This window comes from Phodopus roborovskii, unplaced genomic scaffold, assembly GCF_943737965.1.
Source record: "Phodopus roborovskii unplaced genomic scaffold, PHOROB, whole genome shotgun sequence".
In the NCBI taxonomy this organism is placed as follows: domain Eukaryota; kingdom Metazoa; phylum Chordata; class Mammalia; order Rodentia; family Cricetidae; genus Phodopus; species Phodopus roborovskii.
In genome coordinates this window covers 12,629,940-12,656,132 of record NW_026126413.1, presented here as the reverse complement: position 1 = coordinate 12,656,132, position 26,193 = coordinate 12,629,940, and the positions used below count along the sequence as shown (strand labels likewise).

Below are 26,193 nucleotides of genomic sequence, written 5' to 3'. Positions count from 1 at the left end.
GCCTAAGAGCACTGCTCTTGCAGAGTTTGGTTCCCAGCGCTCCTGTTGGCAAACTCACAGCCACCTTTGTGACTAGCTTTAGGGGTGCCTTTTTCTTTCTTTCCCTTCCTTCCTGTTTCCCTCCCTCCCTCCCTCCCTCCCTCCCTCCCTCCCTAGGACTTTTTTTCTGGCCTCTGGGCAACTGCACTCACATTTTCACACTCATTTACAGTCACTGATCCATACACATAAGTTAAAAATAAATCCTACATCCCTTATAGTTAATCCCAAATGTTCAGACCTTCCTACAAACATGTAACATTAAGCACACTCAGCAGTTTGCATTTATGTATTTATTCACATACACACATTTAAAGAATAAGACATGAATTTGATAGGGGTCGGAACCCATGGGAGGAGTAGGAGGAGCAAATGATACATAATTCAGTAGAAAATTAAAAAAAAAATTTTCTTGGACAGTTTTCTGTAGTTCAGGCTGGTTTCAATTCACATGTCCTGGGATTTTGTTGAACTTCTGACCCTAGCAGTTTACCTCTTGAGTGCTAGAATGACCAGAATCTTTTTGTTTGGCCCCAGTGCCAGGAGCAGATGCTTCATTCAGGTGAACTGCTCTGGTTTGGTTTTGTTTTATGTGACATGTATGCTGTGTGAATGTTTAGGTGGTTTTCTTCTGCATTGCAAGAACTTACTGGGGGTCAACTTACAGCAAGGTAGAATTCTTAGGTCATATTTTATGTGGCCAACTCACTTTGACTTGGTTTATATTCCCTGATTTCCTTAGATTTTTAAAACCTTTAAAACCTTGTCTGTCAGTGCTGGGGTTATAAAGCACTCAGTGGGTAAGAACACTTGCTGCACCAGTATGAGGGCTTAAGTGTGGGTCCAGCACACACATAAAAGCTGGGGTTACTGCATGCCTGTGTTAATCCCAGGGCTGTGCAGTCGCGGAAGGATCACAAGCTTTCTAGCTTCGAGCCTCTTGCTCCAATCCAGCTAAAGACTTGGTCTCAGAGGAATAGGGCAGGGAGTGACAGGGCACTTGACATTCTCTGGCTTGCGTGTGCGCACCTGCATGCTCATACACATATATCACACAGGAAGTAGACCTTGGCTGCCCTCTAACAGATCTGCCTGCCTCTGCCTCGATGTTGTGGGTCGTCATGCCCACAAGTGGCTGATTTCAGACAGCCTTTTACAGCAGCAACACAGACAGAGACACTGCCTCAAAGGATACTAAGTTGCACAGTTGTGACATAAACCATCACATACTGCATTCCTTCAGATTTGCGGCAAAGGATGCAACAGTGCTGGCGTTTCTGCTATTTGCTGCGGGGTAATAAAACGTGGAGCTGTGAGAGCTATTCCCATCTCGGTTGTGCTGTCCCTACCCGATCTGGCTCTTACTCAGTACTCATTTGTGCTGTTCTCATCAAGCGCGTTTAAGTGTGGGACCAAATTCACTCCCAGACCATAGCCGACCCTCTGTCTAGCTTGTCCATCCTCCTTGATGTCCCTGACATTTTACTTTGCTTCTCTAAGTAAGGATGCTGTAATAGCGTGTAAGTGTTCAATAAGTGTGTGAGTGGAAAACCAACCAAACAAAACTCAAGGCTAGTAGTGTTTTTAGCCCTTAAGCGTGTGTTGAGGGTCTCTTCCTGAAGACCCCAATACTGGTGTCTACAGTCTATCACATTCTAAAAGTGATCAGACGTGCTCTGCAGTGGAGGGGCTGGGGCATCTGCAGGTTGCAGGCCTGTGACCGAAGCACGTTACTGATGGTGTCAGTGCAGCTGCTGTTCGGATTGCAGTGGCTCTCTGTACTCAGCCCGGTGCTCCTGGGCTCGCGATGGAACGGGGCCTCGCGGAGCTGCTCTCCTGTTCCTCATTGGAGGGGTCAAGAGGCGTGGCACGCGGCAGCGACCAATGGGAGGTGGCCTTCTGTGGCACGTGCGCGGGGCTGGCCCGGGAGCTGGTGGACCAGGACTGGTGCTGCAAGGGCTCGGGCGCAGCACAACTTCCCTGAGTAGCACACCAGCTGAGAGAGAAAGGACTCCTATTCGGGCAGTCCTCGCTCTCCTAGCTATCTCCTTGCTCGCCGCCACCATGTGGGGCGCACTGAGGTCAGCCCTGCGACCCTGCGCTCCGGCAGCTGTCTCTCGGTCGCGCGCCTATCATGGGGACTCCGTGGCCCGACTAGGCACCCAGCCTGACTCGGGCTCCTCCACCTATCAGGTAGGTTGAGCGAATGATCATCCAGGTGGCCCTGCTCTCCCTGCTGGTCCAGAGCTGTCTGCTCTTCTCTCTGTCGCTCAAGGCATCATTCTGGGACGCAAAAGGGTCCTGTGAAGTTTGGAGAAGAAAATCGTCCCGGTGAGAGTTTAGAACTGATACTGGCCTTCTGTGTCACTAAAATCAGTGGTTCTTAAAACCTCATTCAGCATTGTTTCTTGGGCGGATTGTGGATGCCTGAGCCCGGTTTGTCAATTTTGGAATCTCGAAAGTGGGGTCCTCACGTTTGCATGGCTAATGTATTTCATAGGGATCTGTGACAGCCATCTCTAGGAAATACCTTAGCACAGTAACGCTGGGCTGTGTTCACATGCTTTCATTAAACAGTTATAGTAACAATAAACACACATCCTACCATATCTTTTAGTAGCTTTTCTTGGACTTGGGAGGCTTCCTCGGGCCAAAGAAGCAACTCATAACTTGTGAAATATCAAAGCTGGAAAATGTCAATCTGTTTCTTGGCTTCTAATCCTATATAGATAACATCTACATTGTTCATAAGACCAGCAGGTTTTGTCTGGGAAGAAGTTAACTCAGAAACACTAAGTTGTTTGTGCAGCATTTTATGTATTTGGTATGGATGTGTAGGAACGGAACTCATTTTGGGTAAGGGGATGTGGACAAGAAGTGAGGTAGCCGTGGGGCTGTGTGGTAGCTGGTTTTTAACCTCGAAAAACTGAAAGCACATGAAGTTGAAGTTATGGGTGAAAGAGAGTTAGGTTAGGAAAGACCTGGCAGGCTCAAGGCGAAAGAAGGAGGCTAGACTGAAAATCAAACCAGTGCGTCTACCCTTGCCCTTTAAAATGAACAAATATTAGCTGGGTGTGTTGACCCAAGCCTTAATCCCACCATGTGGGAGGCAAAAACATGTGGGGCTTTGTGAGTTTGAGTCCAGCTTGGTCTACAAAGCCAGTTCCAAGACAGCCAGAGTTACAAAGGGAGACCCCCCCCACCTTAAAAAACAACTACCACCACCACAGCAACAGAATAAAGTTAGTATATTCTAACTGTGCAATGTGTATACATTACTCTCTCTTGTCTCCTCTCCACTATTCTGCTGGCCCCTTCCTCTTTATAAATAGTCTTTTTAGATAGATTTAATCTAGATTCTGCACATGAAATGTGGCATTTGTTTCCCTCGCTCTAGCTGTTTTACCTAACGTGATGATCTCTAGTTCTAATACCCTACCTTCCTTCCTTCTTCCCACCCCCTCCTTCCCCCTTTGGACAGTGCTGGAATTGTGCTGGAATTAAAGGCATGCGCCACCACTGCCCAGCTCCCACCATTTTCTTGAACACAGCTATTGTGCAGTTTTTAGGACTCTCATTTGTTTCTGACAGTTTCCTATATAAATACAGTGTATACTTTTGTTTGCTTTCTGAGACAAGGTTTCTCTCTGTAGTCCTGGGTGTCCTGGAACTGACTTTGTAGATGAAGCTGGAACTCTGCCGTCACCAGCCTCTGCCTCTGGGATTAAAGGCGTGTGCTCCCCTGTCCTGCTGGTGTATCTTAATGTTATCCATGCCCAGCTTCCCCCCATTCTCCCTAGACACTTCCCAATATTCCCTACCCCCCATATCCATGTTCTTTTAATCATCCCACCTCCTAAAAACTCACTGAGACCTATTAGTGCTACTTGCTAGAATGTTGACTGATTTCATTGGCTGGACCTCGTGTGGGTCCTTGTTCTGGTAGCCACATTGCGTTGAGGTCATGAGCCCAATAGCTATGTTAGAAGGCAGCAGCTCCGTCCCGTCCTCTGGCTCCTACAGTCTTCCCACGCCCTCTTAAGTGACAGTTCCCTAAGCCTTGTGTGTAAGAGTGTGATGTAGATGTCTCATTAAGGCTGAGCACCTGGCAGTCACTTTTTCTCAGCTCTTGGACAGTCTCTGTGTTGACTGCTGCCCACTCTGTTAAAGAGGCTTCTCTGACCAAGTTTGAGAACAGTACTAATGCATGTGTATAAACATACATATTTAGAAGACAGTTTGACAATGTCCATTCAGTAGTAGGTTCCTTCCCTAGAGCCCATGACTTCCCGAGCCAAGGACTTTTGACTAGGTTTACACTATCCCACATCACATGGATTCCATTTTGTGGACTAGACATCAAACTCCAACTGGAATGTGGTTGGTTATCCCCTAACAGGCATGCCACTATTGCTCCAGTGGGCATATCTTGCTTAGCAAATTAATTTGGAATGTGCAGGGCCCAGCACTGAGCAAGACCATTGATTTCTTTTCTTCCCATTTCTGGTACCATGACAACTATCCGGTGGATCAATTCCACTTATTTTTCTGTGTCATGCAATCTAAGTATTGAAAATAGGTACATTAAACTTAGGCTATTAAAGCGTAAGCGAGGCATGGCGCTGCACACATAATTCTAGCAGTCTGGCGCCTGAGGTGGGAGCGCCTCTTAAGAGTAGGAATTTGAGGTCAACCAAGGCAACACAAGACCCTGTTTCAAAAATAAGGCCAGGCCTAGAGAGATAGTTCCATGGTTAACGACTCCTGCACTGAGCCTGTTGGTCTGAGTTGTTGGTATCGAGGACCCAGCTGGTGGAAGGAGAGGACTAACCCTAAAAATGTCCTCTGACCCCCATGGGTGTGCTGTGTTAAACATGAGGTCCCTCGCTTAAGCCACATTTAGATCTCATTTTGCAAGCCATCCTTAAACTATTTAAGTAGAGAAGTGGAGTGATTCTGTGGACATGGAGAGAAGAGGCCAGATTTAAGTAGTGGTGGGAAGAACTGAGTTTTCAGACAGCGAAGGCTCAGAGTGATGTAGGAGTTAGGAATTGATATTGGTGTGGAAGGCGAGGAAGGAAGTCATGGAGGATGCTGGAGTTTCTCACTCCAGGAAGGGTAAATGAGAGGCCTGTGATACAGGCCATGATTGAGCGTGGTGGATGAGAGAGGTGGTGTATGCTGATGGGTTTGTTTGAGCCGTCTGTGTTAGGGTGGACTTTATGACAACTATCAGTCACTCAAAACAGCAAATTCTAAGTCCTTCCTCCTGTCATTTGCTGATGACTCTGGGTCAGCTGTTAGGACTTGGTAAAGGGCAAAATTACAGCAGTTTAATTTAAATATATTAATTGATCCCCTCCTTGTGATTCCTGAGTCAGAACATTTTAGGTCTCTTTTTGGCTACTTTTGCATAGACTGTTTTTCCTTCTTTTCCACTTCTAACTAATCATGTTCTTAGATATGAAATGAGTCATAGACAGTGTAAATTGAGTTACTTCAACATTTTATTTTTCATTTTATATGCACAAGTGTTTGCCTGCATGTGTTTATAAGCTGTGTGTGTGCTTGGTTTCTGCAGAAACCACGAGAGGGCGTGAGATCCCCTGGAACTGGAGTTGTAGATGGTGTGAGCATCTGTGTCAGTGGCTGTCAACCTTAGTGATGCTGTTACCCTTTAATACAGATAGTTCCTCATGTTGTGCTGACCCCAACCATACAATTATTTTTATAGCTACTTTTTTAAAAACTAATTTTGAACCTGATGTCAGGAAGACAGTGGATGGGTAGGAGCCCCAGGCTTTCATTCTGTCACTGTCATATACATACTCCAAAGGAGAGAGGAAAAAAATAAGAAAAAAAAGTAAGCCTTAGAACCATGGCATGGGGCACATATCTGACATGCATCGGATATGTGACCTTGTGAAGGGGTTATTTGATGCCCTCCAAAAGGGTTGAGACCCACAGGTTGAGAACTATGCTCTCTGTGGTTTCTGAGATCTGAACCAACATCCTCTGCAAGATAGGGACTGCTCAGCCATCTCCCTGGCTGCCTCCTTTTTTTTTTTTTTTTTTTTAATATGGCCAAGATTGGCCTCAAACTTTCACTTCTCCTGCTGAAGAATGTTTATTCTCCTCCCGAATTATTATCACGTGCCATCACATCCACCTCTGATGTTTTACATTTTATTTATTTTGCTTTGTAACTCATTCTTGAGAGAGGTGGGATCTTTCTCCCCAGATTGATTGTAAACTCCCAGGCTCACGAGCTCCGCCAGCCTTAGCGTCCTGAGCAGGAACTGCAGGGAAGGGCTACCACGCCTGGTCTTGCGATGCACACTGAATTGCTCCATATTTGATTCGTCTGTATACAGCAGCTCTAATGTTTTCTTTCTTCCTTCCTTCCTTTTAAAAATGTGTTTTCTTTTTACTTGTGTGTGTGCATGTGTGAGAGAGAGTGGGTTCCCAAAGAGTCTAGAAGAGTGTGCTTCCTGCCTGTAGAATTCTCTGGCAGATTTATTAATAACCCTTCCGTCTTCTCCCTCCAACTCTTCTTATGCCCACCCACTCCCTTTCAAATTCATGACTTTTTAAACTGTTGTTACACACACACACACACATACAGCCTTATGAGTCCATTTAGTGTTGCTTGTATGTGATGGGTTCATCTTTACACTAATTGTCCCCCCCCCCCTTCGTATCTATTAATTGCCTATGGCTCTGTGTCTAGGGGACAGACCCCTGTGAGATTTCCCCCACCCATGTTGCTTTGCCAGCTGGTGTTGTCATTTTGTAGGTCTTGTTTAGCGGACCCTGTTGCTGAGATTTTGTGGGTGCAGCCTCAGGGTCGAGTATAGAAGATAGTATCTTTGCAGCAGACAGCCCCGTCCTCTGGCTTCTGTAGTCTTTCTGCCCATCCTGCCAGCCTTCCCTTTCGTAGCTTTTATCTCCACAGTCGTTCTCATATTGTCCATATGCTCTAATTGTCTCTAAATCTGTCTTTTTGTTTTCCATTGGCTCTTGAGGCATTTTACAAGTAGTTTTAAAGTATTTGTCTGATAAATCTGATGGTTGTATTTCCTCAGGGGCATTTTCTGCGCATTATTTCCTGTTCCTTAAGTGTCTTCATTTCCCTAAGAATTGTCCCAGCCAGTTGGGGTCTTGCTGTCCTTCTCCTGCTCCCCCTCCTCCCCTCCTCCTCTCTCCCTTCCTCCCCTCCTCCCCTCCCCTCCTCCCCTCCTCCCCTCTCCCCTCCTCCCCTCTCCCCTCCTCCCCTCTCCCTTCCTCCCTTCCTCCCCCTCCTCCCCTCCCCCTCCTCCCCTCCTCCCCTCTTCCCCCCTCCCCTTTTCCCCTCCTCCCCTCTCCCCTCTTCCCCTCCTCCCCTCCTCCCCTCTTCCCCCCCTCCCCTCTCCCTTCCTCCCCTCTCCCTTCTTCCCCCCCTCCCCTCTCCCCTCCTCCCCTCCTCCCTTCCTCCCCTCCTCCCCTCCTCCCCTCTCCCCTCTTCCCCTCTCCCCTCTCCCCTCCTCCCCTCCTCCAGTTTCAGGTATGCCAAGCTTTGGTGTGCACTCTAGCCCAGCCCCTCCCTGGTGCTTTCTTGAGCTGAGCAGCGAGTTTCTTTATATCTGCTTTAAAGGCCAGCCATTTGTGCAGCCTCTAGCCAGACTATGACATTATAAACACAGTGTAGGTTTATAAAATGTGTGTGTGGATAACTATGATATATATATGTATATATATATGTATATAAACTTTTATTCTGTGTGTACGAACGGCATATTTGTACCATGTGCATGCCTGGTGTCAGGAAGCCAGCAGGGGGCACTGAATCCCCTGAGATTAGAGTTACAGACCCATGTGGGTGCTGGATATTGAACTTAGGTCCTCTGGAAGAGCAGCCAGTGCTCTTAACTGCTGAGCCATCTCTCCAACTGTTTTTCCTGCAGGTTGGGAGCAGGAACTGAGAACTGAGACCGGAGCGTGCCACCTCCTTCAGCCCCTCTGTGTTTGGGCAGGGACAAAAGTGAGCAGAAGCTCCCCGAGGCCTCCTGCTATTTGAGTGGCCTTTTCCAGACCTGCCACCCCCTTCCTCAGCCTGTGTGCTGGAATTATAGGCATTGCGCCACTGTGCCCCGTGCCGTGGTTTTAAGGCTTACTTTTTTTTTTCTTATTTTTTCCTCTCTCCTTTGGAGTATGTATATGTCCGTGACAGAATGAAAGCCTGGGGCTCCTACCCACCCACCATCTTCCTGACATCAGGTTCAAACTGCTGATTTATTTAAAATGATGGTTATTGCTATTATTTGTGGTGTGTGTGAGTGTGCTTATGCAGGTCAGAGGACAGCTCTGTGGAGTAGTTCTTGCCATCCATCTTTAGATGGGCTTCAGGGAGGGAACTCAGCTCGCACCATTACCTGCTGTGCCCATCACCCACCCTGAACTGCTGTTTTTGATGGGGGTGGTCAAATAGGTAGGAGTTAGACTGGTCCCCAGAATGGCTTCCTTCCTGTGGTTCATTTGTTAAGTCCAGAGTGTGTGCCCGCAATTAGAGCAGGGAGGTCGCTAGGGTGTGGAGGACAAGTGAGAGCCTGGTATGTCATGTGTGCTTAAGCTGACATAGCACATTTCCATGGGGAACACTGGGGGGAAGTCTGCTAAAATGTTAACAGTCACCCTGACAGTGGTGGGAAGAGGCGATGTAGCGTGCTGGCTGTCTAGAACGGTGTCTGGCATATGTTATGCAGTTGGGAAACAGTCTTTTGGTCTCACAGTTTAGGAAAAAGTCTTGGTGGCGTAAGCTTGGGGCCGCTGATCCCATGACTTAGGAATTTGGGGGCAGGAGGATCAGGTATTCACAATCATCATTGACTTGCATGGACTACACGATGAACTCCAGGACAGTCTGAAATCTGTAAGACCGTACGTCAAAACAAGAGGCTGGATGATTAGGGGCACTTACTGTTCCTCTAGAGGACCCAGCACACACACGATGGTTCACAGCTAGCCGTAAGTAACTCCAGTTCTAGGAGATCTTACACCGTCTGATCTCTGAGGGACCAGACATACATGTGATGCATGTGCATACATGCATCTCACACAAGAGAAATAAACACTCGAGTCTAAAAGAAATCAGAGCAATAAAAAACATCTCATCTCCTGGGACCTCCTCTTACAGGCCACAACTCTGATGCAAACGTGCCCGTAAAAGGGAGCCAGTTGAGGCCTGCCAAGAGTAAGAGATGGTTGCATGATACTCCCGTGCTAGCCTCGGTCCCTGCTCTCTGCCCATTTTCTTCACACAGTAGCTGTTTGTCCCTGCTTTCAGGTCTCCCACTGCCAAGCACTTCGGGAGACCTGGGCAAAGAACGAGCTTCCCTTAATTTTTAAATTTAGCTCCCCCCCCAGTCAAGTTTTCACGATGTAGTCCAGGCTGATTCTGAATTCCATATCTTGCCTCAGCGTCTCCAGCACCACGTGCCACTATGCCCAGCCCCTTTTCCCTGTTTCTTAATGAGAGGTTGGCTTAGCTAAGGTCAGTATAAGAGCAGGGCTTCTCAACCCTCCTAAAGCTGTGACCCTTTAAAACAGTTCCTCATGTTATGGTGACCCCAGCCGTAACATTATTTCCATTGCTATTTCGTAATTGTAATTTTGTTACTGTTATGAGCCTAATATAAATGTCTGTATTTCCCGATGGTCTTAGGTGATCCTTGTGAAAAGCTTGTTTGACCCCTGAAGAGGTCATGACCCCAGAGGTTGAGAACCTCTGATCTAAAAGCTATCTAGATAGCCTTCCGTTTAGGTCAGCTCTGCTCTGGATTGGGCAGCGTGTGGGTGCAGAGATTGTGCCTCAGGCCTGGGGTACTGTGACGGAGGGAGCTTGGTTTCCTCATCCTCGTCAGCTCTGCACTTCATTGTCTGTGGTTTGCAAAAAGCGTAAGAGATCAGGAGTTCCAGTGCAGGTGTGTGTATGTGGGGCGTGGCAGGGTGGTCAGCTAAACCTCTATGATGGGGCAAACAGTTAAAAACAGGAACAACAAAACCCGAAGGTACACCAGAATCTCTACAGGAAGAAGAGAAAGTTCACGGACCTGGGAATTCATCAGTGGAAACATCCACAAGCAGGGTATTCAAGAAAATGATGGAGAGATTAAAGTACCACGCTGAGTGACTGGAGCCACAGACACCTTACTCTGTGAAAAATAAAATACAGAATTTGAAAACGAAAATACAAATTAAAAAAGAAAGGAACAACTTTCGCCATGTCTGGGCTCCTTTAGGCTTTTCTGTTGTGTCTGAAGATCTCCATCAAATTTAAGTTAGCAGCAGTAGGGACAGACTACATAGGCTGAAACTGCCTGGGTCCCTGACAGTGTGATCTGCGCAGGTGATGAGCCTTTTCTCCCGCTCCTCCGGCACGGTTGACTAAGAGGGACTGGGCAGGAGTGAGTCCCATCATCCCCAATGTCCACTGATGCGTCTTCTGCAGTTTGTACCACCTGTGGTCTCTTGGTCCCTAAAATCTTTGAATGAAAAACTCCACAAGCGTGTGTGTCAGTCAGAGGACATCCTTGTGGGGTTGGTTCTTCCCTTTCTCCCCTGCGCAGGTTCTGCGGATTGAACCTGGGTTGTCAGCAAGTACTCTACCCACTGAGCTGCCTCGCCGCCGCTCTTCAATTTTAAGCAGACAGAGCAGTGTTCTTAGTGTGCATGCGCACCTTACCAAGACATCCGGGGTGTGGCCTTTATGTAGCAGCGCTGTTCCTTTTGTTGAACCTGGAGGACGTGTTCAACTCTAAACTGAAACAAAGCGTGCCTTTACCTCTCTGCAGTGTAGTTATCCATTCCCTCCACCTAGCAGTATGTGGAGCTAGGGATCAGGAGAGGTACAGGGTGGCACAGGGTCACTCAGGGTGGTGCGGGGGCTGAGTTTGGCGGGTGCATCCATCCCTGAGCTGCATTGTGGTGGGTGCAGCCTGAAGTTTGATGAGAGCTTTTGGGAGAGAAATGAGACTCCCTGACAGATATAGAGACTGCCTTTGGCTGCACTGCCTCGAGCCCCGTCTACCACTGTCTGATTTGTGCATACGAGGCTGGTCCAGTGCCAGCGATCTCCCATGACAAAGCAGTCCAGAACAGTTCTGGACAGTCCAGTCAGGAGCTTTTGAAAGGCCTTCATACACCTTAGATGACACTGCTCTAATGCCACCTCTTGGTGACTGGTGGAACAGACATGCTCTCGGGCTTCATTTCTTGCCAGGCAACAGCTTCCATCCTGCTGGTATGGTAATAAGGGCAGTCTCCTGGATTTAGTAATAGCGGAGCAGCTGGACATTGGTGGTGCACACCTATAATCCCAGAACTTGGGAGGCAGAGGTAAATCTCTGTGAGTTCAAGGCCAGCCTGGTCTACAAAGTGAGCTCTGGGACAACACAGAGAAACCCTGTCTGGAAAAACCAAAAGTAATAAAATAAATATAATAAGAGCGGAGCTTCTCCTTGGATTTCACTGCCTCGTGTTACTACCAGCAAGTACTAGAAAGTCAAGAAGAGCCCTGTGGGAAAGAGGGATTTGCCACACACTAACCTCCCAGTAGCCCCCACAAGTCAAACCTCAGAATTGGGATTATTGTTAGTGTTTCTCCCATTTGAGTTGCAGGTTAGGATCACCCAAGGAACTTCAAAGCTCTGAACACAGTCTAGACCTGCGACTCCCAACAGACTGTGGGAGGAGGCCAGGCATCAGTTTTCACCCACCCACCCATCCACCTACCCATCCATCCATCCACCCACCTACCCATCCATCCATCCACCCACCTACCCATCCATCCATCCATCTATCCATCCATCCACCCACCTACCCATCCATCCATCCCACCCACCCACACATCCATCCACCCACCAACCCATCCATCCATCCATCCCACCCACACATACATCCATCCACCCACCCACCTACCCATCCATCCACCCACCTACCCATCCATCCATCCCACCCATCCATCCATCCCACCCACCCATCCCACCCTCCCATCCATCCATCCATCCATCCATCCATCCATCCATCCATCTTCTAGAAGCTTTCCAATAAGCTAAGGTAGGAGTCAGGTGAGGAGATGATGTTCCAGACAGCTTCTGAGTTCCCAGCAGGCCCTTGGGGTGCAGGGCATGGGCTCGGAAGGGAGGTGGTGTGCAGGGCTGTTGGGTAGAGAGGGCTCCGGGGTTGCACTCTGCCTGCTATAAAACTGGGAATCCGGCTAGCATTCTAGCACTATGAAGAACTAATCAGAGATAGAAATCACATCATGGGGAGCAAAATATCTTGGTGGGACAAAATAACTAGGTGCATAGACATTGCCCTAAAGTAGTTTGCTGAGTGAACAAGATTTGAAAATGCAGGAGGGTGGAGAGTGTCCCCTTACCTTTTCTGCTTCTCAAGATTAATAGTTTCATCTGAGCCACTCAGAAGATATTTAAGCTTGGGTGAACATGTAGTTTGGTTCTTATCTTTACCATATATATGTATATACATATATATGTATATACATATATATATATATATATATATATATATATTTTAAAATCTAATCTTTTGGCCTTTTTTTTTTTTCTTTTTGGAGAAAGGATCTCATGTAGCTCAGGCTGGCTTCAAACTGACTGTGTAGTTGGGGATGACCTTGAACTCTGGATTCTCCTAAGTCTACTCCTCAGATTGTTTTTAAAATGTGAAGCACAATGCATCCCCCCCACCTCACCTACCTCTTCCTGGTTCCTCCTTCCTCCCACCCCACTCCTCCTCCCCACCCCTCTGCCACTGAACTTCGTGTTTTTACGTATCTTTATCAGCAATTGAGTATTTTTGCATTGGCTAGAATCTCAGGATAATGACTGGTGATGGTCGGGACAAAATAGTGGTCAACAAAACATGGCTTCTGACCCATAAAAGTATGTTATCAAGGCAGAATGTGGTAGTTCACACCTGTAATTTTTGCACGTGGGTGGTAGAGGCTAGCAGGTCTGAAGTTCAGTGCCATTCTCAGCTACAAAATGAATTAGGCCAGCCTGGCCGGTGTGAGACCCTGTCCTAAACGGCAGTAGCAACAACAAAACCAGTTCCTTAAATTTCACTACCCAGAGGGCGTGGCAAACAGCTGGGCGATGGTGGCATATACCTTTAATCTCTTCATTTAGGAGGCAGAAGCAGGTGGATCTCTGACTTCCAGGCCAGCCAGGGCTACACAGAGAAACATTGTTTAAAAAAAAAACCAAATAAACAAAAAAGTCAGGGGAGCAGCAAGTGTGTACCAAGTAAATTCAGTAGACTTTTAAAGAAGAGTAGAGTGCCCAGAGTGACCCTGAAAAGAAGTAAACATGATTAGGACTTAACATGGACCCATACTTGGAGACGGTGGGTCTGAGGGGCTGATGGGCTTAAGTAAGAGCTGAACAAGTGGGCAGGAGTTTTAACCGTTCTAGGGTGGCCACGTAGGTGGGCCGGTGGGTGGCCCTGTGTGGATGTTCACAGAGATGGCATAGGTTGGTACTTTTCTTCCTGTCTTTGCAGTATGGGATTGTACTGCAGGCTCCTCACCTCTGGCCACACTCTCTGCCTTGGATTGTGTTTTAATATTTATGCATCTATTATTATGTATATGTGTTGCTTAAATTAATGTATATGCCCTGTGCTTGTAGGAGCCTATTGAGACCAGAAGAGAGTGTCGGATCCCCTGGAGTTATGGGTGGTTGTGAGCTGCCCTGTGGGTGCTGGGGAACCAATCCTGAGTCCCCTGAAAGAGCAAAAGAACTCAAAACAGCTGAGCCACCTCCTGTGCATTTCTTGTGCGTTTCTTGACTCTTACTTTGGGTAAAGGATAACGACTTTATAACATCCCCGTCTCCCTCCTTCTTTGCTTCTGTTTCAGGAGAACTATGAGCAGATGAAAGCTCTAGTGAGTCAACTTCATGAACGAGCCCAGTATGTGAGACTAGGTAAGCACTGTGTCTGTCTGTCTGTCTGTCTGTCATCTTATATAGCCTAATGTGAACCCCAGGCTGGCCTTGAATGCACAACCCTCTTGCCTCAATCTCCCAGACACCGAGATCCCAGTCATCTGCTACCATTCCCAACTGCGAAGTGAGATTCTTCGTCTCTTACAAGGTCCCTACTGTAGCAGGGGCAGTGTGAATTTTCTAACTCTCATTAAAAACTGTTGTCCCCAGTGTCCTCACAGGTCAAGTCTGCATCACCATACCTGTGCTCTGAGAGTACTGTCGCATTCTTAGGTACTACTGTGCTTGGAAGATGGCTTTCATCTGTTGGAGTAATTAGAGAAGTGAAAATATAAAAAACATCCTATGTATTTGTTTTCTTTAGGAAGTTTTTTTTTTTAAGGTGACTGACTGGGCAAACAGAGAGGCCACCAAAAGGTACTGCGTTAGGGAAGAAAGACCCACAATGTTGGTCCTGGAGAAAGTTTTGAGAGATGTGTCAGACATTAGTTTTATTGCTAAGCACTTTGTTTCTGAGACAAGGCAACTTATAGCCCAGACTGGACTTGGACCATGACCTTGGAGTCCTCATCCACCCTGCTCCCACCTCCCAATCGCTGGATTACAGATGAGCCCACCACGCCCAGTTTATGTGTGGCTAGGGATGGAACCAGTGCCCCACTAACCCAGCTACATCCTCCTCCCTTTACTTCATTTAACTCTGAAAACAACTTTCAGGTTCTATTTATATCTAAGTTTTAAACTTAGGGGTGAGTACTTTAAATACACAATTTTATCTTGGGGAACAGACAATAGAAGCAAATGAAATAGAGGAATCTAGAATGTATTGGTCTCTGTCTTTCTACTGTAGCAGTCCAGTCAAAATGAGTGAAATCCATTTCACAAAGATGGCTGTAATTCACTTTTAAAGTGCTGTAGGAATGAGCAAGCTGCAGCCTTCTGGCCAAGGACAGCCACAAGTGTGGCCCGTCACAAAATCATCGACTTACTTAAAACACGAGGAGACATTTGGTCACTCAGTTTACATATCCTCCAGTAACCTCGTAGTTGATGGTGTCATGTCAACATGGCAAAGGGTTGGACAGCACTTTAAAAGGAATTGTCTCTAGAGAAGCAGGGTTATTGTCTCAGTGATGGTTGGTGTGCATGCTTTAGCATAACGTTCCGAGTTCGATTCCCAGCATACCCACCTCTGTGCCCCAGAAAAGAACAAAGACATAGATTAGTACACTGTCTCTAGAAAAAGAACGCACACACTTGCCAAAGTAAAAATCTGTTTTGTTGGAAGAGGTAAGTAACCCCATGGTTACACCCATGATCAGTTGAGGGTTCCTGGGCCCTTAAGACAGATGGCTTTGAATCTAGAGGGATCCAGTCCTACAGTGTGTACCGGCTGAGGGTGGTGGGCTCTGGAAAGCTGCAGGGAAAGGCTGCTCTCCAGCAGGAGGTGGAACAGGCCTGCAGGGGACAGAGGCTGGGAGAAAGGATGATTTTGGCTTTCACAGTTTTGCCTTGAATTGTTCTGCCATGAAAATGCATGCCTTTAATCCCAGCACTCAGAAGGCAGAGGCTGGTAGATCTCTGAGTTTGAGGCCAGCCTGGTCTACAGAGCGAGTTGCAGGACAGTCTCCAAAGCTGCAGAGAGAAACACTGTATTGAAAAAAAAAAAGATAAGTGGGCATCATATTAATTTATGTTTATTATTAAACCATATTAAAATATAGAAAATTTGGAAAATGAAGAAGTATCAAGGGAAAAAACCACCGTAAACAATCCCTCTAAATATACATTGTTAGCACAGCTTTGGGCGGGTCCAGTCACTCTAGTAGCAATATGTGTTTGGCTTTTGTGCTGTTTGGGGCTCTGGACGTTCCTCCCTAGTTTGGATCTGAATGCTGTAGACTGACTGGTGATGGTTAGGGAATGTTACTTGCCCCCCCCACCCCCACCCAGTTTTTAATTGAGACTTCTGACTTTTGGGCGAATGCAGTTTCTGATGGAGTTTTCAGACAGGAGGCGGCGCAGGTGTTTGGGGTTTTTCTTAGGTACCCTTGAAGTTCTTCATTAGTGAGACCATGGCGCCTGCAAGCCTGGGTATTTTGGTTGACTCTTGGCTTCTTTCCCCCTTTCTCTCCTCTGCCCACATCCTTGAAAGTTCGAAGGTTTCTTCTCTGGCGTTACTGTCTTTGGTCCACCCCATCCCTCACCCCCGCTGCCACACACGCACGCACGTACACACACACACACACACACACACACACACACACACACACACACGCATGCACGTACACACACACACACACACACACACACACACCCCTTTTTTAACCTGTTGAGCCCAGCCGGTTATAGTGGCTGGATCACTTCTGTAGGCAGAGAATGAATTACCCCTGTGGTGCTTTCATAATAGCCAAAAAAAAAAAAAAAAAAAAAAAAAAAAAAAAAGTATTTTGAGTATTTTGATTAACCCACATTAATCAAAGGGCTGTAAGTGTTTTGATAAATTTAGAAGTGCTTTGTTTTTATCCTGGGAATATCTTTTTGGAGGTAAACATCTACAGATGGCTTTGGTGGTCGAGGCATTTTTTTCCTATTGTTTTGTTCTATTATTTTGTTTTTTTTAAGGCATTTAAACATGGAGAACAAACTCCACTCATGGTGGTCAGCAGCGAGGCATCAGAGTGTGCAGAAGCAGACCCTGGGTCCTGACTGGCCCCTGGCAGACAGCCTTTGAAAGATGCTGGAATCCTGATGTAAAACGTTTCCTGGTTTCAGGGATGCTAACGTGTGAACATTTCGAATCTTAGAATATGTGTGATTTAATGGATTGCACACAGTGTGTGCTTAATAAAAATGCCTTTTTATGAAGGGAAATGTCAAGTTCTTCCATCCAAAGTCTGCCAGAATGGGTCTGCACCAAGGAGAACTCACCGTGGCTCCCTGTGAAACCAGAGTATTACCAGCTGCTCCATCAGCCTGAGTCAGAGCCAGAGAGGAGGGACACTGTCTTACAGAGAGGAGGGACACTGTCTTAAGTACCCTTTTCCCTCTCCCTCATTGTTACACACCCCCACTTTTGGCTCCTCGACTGCTGGCTCCCTGATAAGCACCGAAGTCACCTACTTTACAAAGAAAAGACTTTTGCCCAAGTCTTGCTTTCTTTACTTTATTTTAAAGTCACATAGGCAGTCCTTTTGTTTATTTTTAAATATTGGAATAAATTAGTGTACCATAAGCTACCTTAAAAGTATGTGGTTAGAAGCCTTTTGAGCCGTATACCAACACCAGAATCAGGGTAGCATCCTCTAGAACTTCTGCTCTTTGTAATGCCTTCATATCCACCCACCCACCCACGCCCAAACTCACCTTGTTAGGGACTTGGCCAGAAGATGGAAGGAAATTATACTATCTTGCATGCATACTAACTCATTTTGAAAGAAGAAATACTTTGTGATATAATTTTCTTGGTGACCTAAAAGTAGATTTACTCTTAAGAATTTTCTGTGTACCTCTTAAGAAGATAAAAAAGGATACCTTTTGCAGCCAAGATCCCTGATTTGAAAAATACGGCTGTATTTAGAAATTTAGACGCTTGTTTGAAATAGGTATGAACGCCGGGCGTAGGTGCTGCACAACTTTAATCCCAGCACTCAGGAGGCAGAGGCAGGCAGATCTCTGTGAGTTCAAGGCCAGCCTGATCTACAGAGCTAGTTCCAGGACAGGATCCAAAGCAATACAGAGAAATCCTGCCACAAAACAAAAAACAAAACAAAACTAATAAAAAAAGAAATGGCGCCCTTAATTTGTTGACTACTTTATTAGACAGAGGCCTTGATAAGATACTTTTGGGGACAGCAGTAAAACGCATTTTCTGGCAGCTTGATGCGTCTCCCTCTCTTGCAGTGGCCATCTCTGAGTCGGGATGTTACCTGCTGAGCACTGTGGAAGGGTTTTAGCTTCCTCATGTGCAGACCTAGTGGCACCTTCAGGCAAGTTTGCACATGTCAAGCATGGAGGGAATTTCCAAAGCTAGACTTTTACTTGGTTCAAAGGCAAAATAGGGATGTTCACATGTACAACGTGATACATGTATACATGGTAGTATTTCGTACATGTGAGGCAATGAGATGATATTGTAGTGTGTGAATTCTAATGAAAATAGCATGTCATCACTTTAGACTGTTACTAGTGAATTCAGGACATGTGTGATATATACTCTAAGGTCAGGAATAGATTACTATATGAACATATGGTGTATGTATGTGTATATTCGGGCATGTGTGGTGGTGGGGAGATGGTGTACATGAATATTTTTGTGTGGAGGCCAGAGGTTAACATTGTCTCTTTCTTTGTTACTTTCCGCTTTAGTTTTTGAGGCACGGTCTTTCACTGAACCTGGAATTCATCAATTCAGATGATGAACTGGCTGTCTTGCAAGTTAGCTTCAGGATTGTCAGCCCATTGGTGCTAGGATAAGAGATCGTGCTATTGTGCCTGGCTTTTAGACAGATGCTGGGGATCCAAACTCAGGTCCTCATACTTACATGGCAGGAACTTATTGACAACCATCTCCCCAGACCCAAGTGTGTGTGTGTTTGTGTGTGTGTTCTATGCATATGCCATTAAAAAATTAAGCTTATTTACTACACAAAATTGACATTGAACCTTTTGTATTTTTCTTTTTATTATTTATTTAGTTGGTTTTCCAGACAGTGTTTCTCTGTGTACCCTTGACTGTCCTAGAACTTACTCTGTAGAGCAAGCTGACCTTGAACTCAGAGATCTACCTGCCTCTGCCTCCCAAGTGCTGGGATTAAAGGCACCACTATATGTTCCACTGAATCATTTTTAAAGAGCCATGTTGGAGTGGGGCATTGCATGTGTTCCTAGCATTCAGTGAGATGGAAGCCTAGCTTGTGTCTATCAGTGCTGATGTGACCATGCTTTTATTGCAGGGGGCAGCGAGAAAGCCCGGGCCCGGCACACATCAAGAGGAAAACTCTTACCCAGAGACAGAATCGACAGTCTCTTAGACCCGGGGTTGGTACTAGCGCCTGTTCCCTCATCGAGTCCTCTGTTCTGCTGGATAGTCCCATTGACAAATGGTTTTAAATTGAGGCCGTATAGGATTCATTGAGAGAATGGGACAAATGAAACAGGGTATGACATGGACAGACACCTCTGCCCTGCTGGGCACAGGGAGTCAGGAAATGAGCGGGAAACATCTGGGAAGATGAAACACCACTACCAAAGCTGTGCAGTGAGTGAGACAGTGGTGCTGTGTTTGGCCAGTGCCCAGGAGGCCAGTGTAGCCGAAGCAAACGGTGTGGAGAGGAGAATAGTAGGGCTGGGCTCTGATTCTGGAGGACCCGTCAGTTCTGACTCTCAGAAAAAGAGGGAACTTGTTGAGTTTCTAAGTCACATGGTGTGTGATGACATTTACGGTAGTAGGCCCGTAAGATTATATTGCCTGGTCTAAGACATTGCACTGTGTTAGGTTGTGTCCATGTAGTTTTGTTTTGTCGTTTTTCTTGTGAGTGACAGAGTCACCCCACAGCTTGTGCTCTCTGGATCATACCATGAAGTGTGTCACTTCAGCGTTCTCTTATACAATCCAGGGATCAAACCCAAATTGTCTACTAGGTGAACCTTCTCATAGCCACTAGCTTGTGCTCTTTTAGGTCATTTTCTGTGCAGATGAGTACCAGGCACCTGCATCAGAAAAACAAAACGAAAGGCAATTAATCACGCCGCATCTAGCATCCTCGGCTGCCTTCACCCTGTTGGGTCCTGAACACATGTGTAAGTGAAAGGATAAGAGCCTGGCACCTGCTGATGGGGGAGGTCCTTCTGCATACATGCTTCTCTTATTGGTTGATGAATGAAGCACTGTTTGGCCAATAGAGGCTGGAAGATAGGCGGGACTAGGAGACGAGGAGAATTCTGGGAAAAGTAGGCAAAGAGACACCATGTAGGGACAGTGAAGAAAGGACACGCCAGGCATTCTCCAGTAAGATAAGACCATGTGGAAACACATAGATTAGTAGTTATGGGTTAATAATTAAGGCAGAGCTAGCCAATAAGAAGCCCTAGCCGTCGGCCAACAGTTTTATAATTAATATAGTGTCCATGTGGTTATTTGGGCCTGAGAGCATAGGTGGGACCTGGCAGGACAAGGAACTCCAGCAACAACCTGGGGACAGATTGCTTATGGAAATCCCAGATCTGCCATTTACCACTTGTGTGACCTTAGGCAACGACTGGGTTTCGGTTTCCTCATTAGCAAACGAGTTAGTATTTATGAAAACGCTAACCAGGCACATGGTAAATGTCCCGTTATTTCCTTTCTATGGTAATATACACATTTGCATAGCACTTTAACAAGAAGTTCCAGTATTTTATAATAGATCATTAGCTGGTTGTACCATATAAATTCCTATGACATTCTTGTCAGTTCTTATTTTTGAAATCTTATAGATTGTATGTGTAACGTGCATATTTGAAATACTGACCTGTTTAAAAAATAGTCTTTCTATTCTTATGTGTAACTTTTTAAGAACGGATACTTAAGTTACTCAACATCCTTTCTTTCCTTTAGGTCTCCCTTTCTGGAATTCTCCCAGTTTGCAGGGTACCAGTTATATGGTGACGAGGAAGTCCCTGCAGGTGGTATCATTACAGGCATCGGGCGAGTGTCAGGGTGAGTACCCCACCTGTGCTCAATTATGAGGGGCAGGAACTGTGAACGCTGTACCTGTCACTCACCCTCCATGTTGGCAGGTAAGCTTCGTGCTCTTTAAGGCTAGGTTCGTCTGCGGAGCTGTAGAGACCACAAACCAAAGGGAGAAGAGGAAAATTCACCCAGAGTTTCTGGATCCCATTTAGACTCCCTCACTTCCCCACCTCTCTACCCATATAAATTCATGTTTTTTCTCTCTCTCATAAAAGAGAGAGAGACGGAGAGAGAGAAAAAACGGACAAACTGAAACAAAAACAGCAATAAAAAAGGCATTAAAGCTAGGTGTGGTGGGGCATGTCTGTAATTCCAGCACACAGGGTAGGCACATTTCTTGAGTTTGAGGCCAGCCTGGTCTACATAGTGAGTTCCAGAACAGCCAGGGCTGTGTACAGAAACCCCCGTCTCAAAAATTAAATAAATAAAAAGGAAAATCAGTGAGACAAAAGTCTGTTCGGAAGAGGAGACAGAAAGGTTGTGTGAGCCGGAGGTGGTGGCCGGCTCCAAGGAAACATGTTTCAAACACACCAGGACTGGTACACGTGTGAGCTCACAGAGACTGTGACAGCACACATGTGTTTAACCCAAATGACATCCCAGCCCTGAGAAAGGGAAGTGGGCATAAAGCCCCCCCCCACCAAGAAACCATTTGCAGTTGATACCTGCTTGGAAAGGGAAAATACATCTTCCCTGTTGGCATGCTGAGTTTTCAGAAGCTCTCCGTGGAAAGGGAAAATACATCTTCCCTGTTGGCATGCTGAGTTTTCAGAAGCTCTCCGTCTAATCTCTTGCTGGAGACCACCCAGTCAGAGCTGAAACGGCTGGCTTTCTCTCAGAGTGGGTGTGAGGGTCACTGGACTCTCCCCGGAGACTTCAGCAGCTCCGCCCAGCCTGTTGATTACAAGCAGAGGCACTAGAGTAGAGGTCAGGGAATGTCAACTGAGTGATAGAGCTGTGGGGAAATGCCACCGGTGCCAGGTGAAGACTTGGGCGTGACTTCTTTGGAGTCACCCACCACTGCAAGCGGTCCCTCACCAAGCCCAGGAGAGTCATTGATTCCTCGGGTTGTGCTTTGGTGGAAGTACACTTCGGTTTATCATTGGGACCCTTTAAGGAAGGAGTGGGTAGGCGCCGTTTACTTCTCTTTGGCGAAAGAATGCTAGAAGCAGAGCCCGAGAACTGTGTCTGAGAATGTCAGACTGGTATACAAACTATTCTGTCTGGAGTTGTTCTCCCTGGACATCGGTATCCAGGGATCAATGAATTCTCAAATATAGATTTCTCCCAGACAGACAAATGGGGAGGGAAGATGATGTATGAGTTGACTATAGCCTCTCTAGCGTGGGGTGTCAGGGTTGGGAAAAGTCCACTCATTTCATACATGTGACATGAACATTGTTGCGGTTTAAGTGTCCATAGTAGAAAGTTTGGCAGGACATTATATTGTCAGCTCTTCCTGGTCCTGCCTGGCTGTGTTGGCTCTCACACCCAGAGACAGAGGTGGCTGCAGGTGGCTGCAGTTGACAGAGGAGGCTTATGCTGCAGTCTGCTGGTTGCTCCGCCACGGCGGGACACTGGCTGGGAAGGCCGCCTGGTTCATGTGCTCTCCTGGGCTGTGGAGTGTGCTGCTTGAACCATGTGGCTTAAAAAGAGCAGCAGTTTCCAAAGGAGAGTTTAGTTCCAGTACCAAATAATAGGTGCTGTATAGGCAAAGCCACAGCAGGTGCGCACGGCAGTATTTTTTGTGAACTGAGTTTATTTCTCTTTCTGTGACAAGTCTATGTGGGGGTTGATTATGGTATATGCCACCCTGACAGCTGTATGTTACACTGGGAATCCAGCTTAGGCCTTTTAGTGTATCATGCAATACTCTCCCAGCTAATCCATATACATAGCCTTTTGTGTTATACTATTTAAAATAGATTTACTGTGACATCAAACAACATATTTTAGAAAGATCGTGTGTGTGTGTGTGTGTGTGTGTGTGTGTGTGTGTGTGTGTGTGTGTGTGTGGTTTCTTTGCTTCCCATGGTTGTAATAGTAAAGAACACTGGTTTTGACTTCTCTTGTGGTTCTGGAGTTTAAACTCTATGCTGTCCACTGAGCCAAATCCTCAGACCTTCTTTTTTAAAGACAGGGTTTTATTTACTCTTTAGCCCAGGCTGGCCTCCTGCCCCTATTTCTCAAGTGCTGGGATTACAAATACTACTACTTACAGCTATTAAGTCACTTTTAAAAATATGAAAATGTATCTTAATACTACTGGCAGTTTATTCTCATGGTTTTCTACTTTTTTAAAATTTATTTTTTATTAAACAAAATATGTGTATGAGTGTTTTTGTCTGAATGTACGTGTGTGCCTGGTGCCTAGGGAGATCAGACAAGGATACTGGACTTTATGGAACTGGAGTTACAGATGCTTGTGAGCCACCATGTGGGTGCTGGGAACCAAACCTGGGTCCTCAGCAGTGTTCTTAACTGCTGAGCTGTCTTCCCCAGCCCGATTTAGTTTCTTTCTTAAAAAGATTCTTTAGAATTTATTTACCTTTATTTTATGCATTGGTGTTTTGCCTGTGTGTGTGTCTGTGTGAGGTGTTGGGTCCCCTGGAACTGGAGTTATAGACAGCTGTGAGCTGCCATGTGGGTGCTGGGGATTGAACCTGGGTCCGCTAGAAGAATAGTCAGTGCTCTTAACTACTGAGCCATCTCTCCAGCCACTTAGGAGGACAGTTTAAAGAGTCACTATAATAGAGTTCCTTGCCCTAGGGAATTGTATTTTTTAAAAAGACATCATCATCTTGTTAGGGTCCTTTCATTTCTAGAACCATACTGAGGGCTGGAGTGGTTAGGAAGTCTGCCTGCTCTTTCAGAGGACTGGGATTCAGTTCCCAGCACCTACATGCAGCTAACAGCTGTCTATAACCCCAGTTCCAGAGGATCCAACACTCTCCCGACCTCCATTGGTGCTATACCTGTGTGGAGTACAGATATACATGCAGGTAAAACCAGATCCATCTAATAAAATAAATAAAATCATAAAAAAAGGAAAGGGAACAGAAAAGAACCTTACTGAACAGTGGCTTAGGTTAATATCTCAATACTAACGACTCTTTAAAAATCAAACGTGTATAATACTGTTAGAAGTAGTCATTTTCTATTGAATTGACAAATGTGAACCATGATTAAAGCTTGGTTTTGCAGCACAAGGCCATGAACTGGGAGAGGCATTAGTGACGTGGATTGGAAGTTGAAGGCCATATTGCATGCTCTAGTTATAATGAGCTTAATTGCCTCTCGTTTTGCAGAAATCTCATAGTCTCTTGGCACTTCTGCCTTTCAGAGTAGAATGCATGATTGTGGCCAACGATGCCACCGTCAAAGGAGGCAGCTACTACCCAGTGACCGTGAAGAAGCACGTGCGGGCACAAGAGATAGCCCTGCAGAACAGGCTCCCGTGCATCTATCTGGGCAAGTCACGGGTGCACTGTGGACTGCGTAGCTGGGAAAATGGAAGACTGTGGGAGGCTGTGTGGATGATGCCCTCACTGGCTGCTTTAAAACACTGCTGGGTCCTCCTGAGCTAGAAGGGAATATAGTGTTTGCTGAGAACGATGGGGGAAGGTAACTAAGACCTGCCCGTAGTACCACGGAGCTAAATTAACAGTCTGTTGTGTGCTAGCTCTTCCCCTGGATAGCTTATTTTTCTGTTAACAATAATTAACTTGAACTATTAAAAAATGGCTAGTATTTATGGATCTCTTGAGGGGCAGGCGCTGTGTTAAATACTTGAGTATTACATAACTTGAATGGATTGTAAGTCAAGGTACACTTGATTTCCTGAGAGAGCCCATCTTCATTTGAGAGGAAACTACATTTGCATTAAAGGCTGTTTTGAGTAGACTCTAAAAGCAAAGCAATTTAGAATTGGCAGCTTTTGGATACTGGTTTAGTCTGCCAGAATCCTAGCACGTGTTATTCATTTGTAAACACTTGAACAGGTCATAATAGATACTTGTTTTTCTTTTTCCGGGAAAGTGAATTTGCCTGGTTGACTCATAGTATGAACTTACACAGAAAAACAGCAAATGAAGCCAAACTGCTTGCAGGCCCACCTGCCAGTCACTAGAGGCATAGTAACATTGTCTCTGTCTTCAGGGAGTATGGCCATATTTAAAGTCAGCCTGGATGCAAAATAATAAATAATGAAAGGCAATGATTGTAGACAATAACAGTAGGTGTAAGATTAGCGAATCCCCAATTCTCTCTCTCTCTCTCTCTCTCTCTCTCTCTCTCTCTTTGAGACACAGTCTATGTATGTATCCTTGGCTAAGTTGGATCTCACAGAGATCCTCCAGCCTCTGCCTCCCAAGTGCTAGGATTATAAAGGTGTGCACCACCACACCTAACACTTATTTTTCTTTTTAAACATTTATTCTGTACACTCAGAGTAGATGCTGGACTAAAGGCTTTTATATTCATAACTTCATGTCCTCCTCATAACTATATGCATTGCTACTGTTGTTCATTTCATAGCTAAGGAAGTTGGAGCTATGAAATAAGGAACTCTGTTTTGAGACAAAAGTCTCCCTGTGTAACCCAAGCTGGGTTCACATGCCTGGACATCCTGAGTGATGGCAGGCCTTGTTGTCCATGACTTCAATCTGTAGTAAAACTCATCTTAATGCTTAGGAAGCTGAGGCAGGAGGATCACAGCATGAGCCATACAGTTAAACCACTTAAAGAAAAAAAAAAAAAAAAACAAATAAAAACAAGAGAAATAGTACAAGAAAGCAAAGTGTAAATTACCCACTAATTCTTTAATGGTTCCTTATATTGGTCTAGGAAGATGCAGGTTTTCAGTTCCTGGAGAATTCATGGTATCTCTGGGTCTTTGGCTGCCCTTGAAGGGACAGAATGTCCTGAGCAGTTCATGTGGGGTTTTGATGCAATATTGGAAAGCCTAACATGTTGGGAGGAAACGTTTGGTTGTGCTAGGGGGTCCGAGACTCTAGAACACATTAGCGGGAGGATCTGATTAGCCATGGCCATTCGCTAGCTGTGCTCATCTCTCTCCTTTTCCTCGTGCAGTTGACTCAGGAGGGGCCAACTTACCTCGGCAAGCCGACACCTTTCCAGATCGGGACCATTTTGGCCGTATATTCTATAATCAGGCAATTATGTCTTCTAAAAATATCACACAGGTAATGTCTAATTAGTCAAATATGTGTTTTGTTTGTTTGTTTAAAAAAAAAAACAACTCCAGATATAATTTCTATCATGAAATGATGAATTGAAAATCAAGCAGAGTTTAGTCAGGTGAGACAGCTCCGAGAACCCTCTTGCCACCACGCCTGGTGACTTGAGTTCCAGCTCTGGGAATCTGCAGGTGGAAGGGAGAATGGACTCTGTCTT

The 26,193-nt window shown here is 45.8% G+C and overlaps 1 protein-coding gene across 1 annotated transcript in view; it reads left to right on the top strand.

Moving 5' to 3' along the window:
• The first annotated feature begins 2,039 nt into the window (after nt 1-2,039).
• Mccc2 (methylcrotonyl-CoA carboxylase subunit 2) overlaps nt 2,040-26,193 on the top strand; it is a 57,825-nt gene continuing 33,671 nt past the window's right edge. The window contains exons 1-6 of the mRNA XM_051182836.1: nt 2,040-2,232; nt 13,958-14,024; nt 19,001-19,085; nt 20,644-20,745; nt 24,122-24,249; nt 25,870-25,982. Coding sequence (XP_051038793.1) covers nt 2,104-2,232; nt 13,958-14,024; nt 19,001-19,085; nt 20,644-20,745; nt 24,122-24,249; nt 25,870-25,982 — 624 coding nt within the window. The 5' untranslated portion in view covers nt 2,040-2,103. The remainder of the gene's footprint in view (nt 2,233-13,957; nt 14,025-19,000; nt 19,086-20,643; nt 20,746-24,121; nt 24,250-25,869; nt 25,983-26,193) is intronic.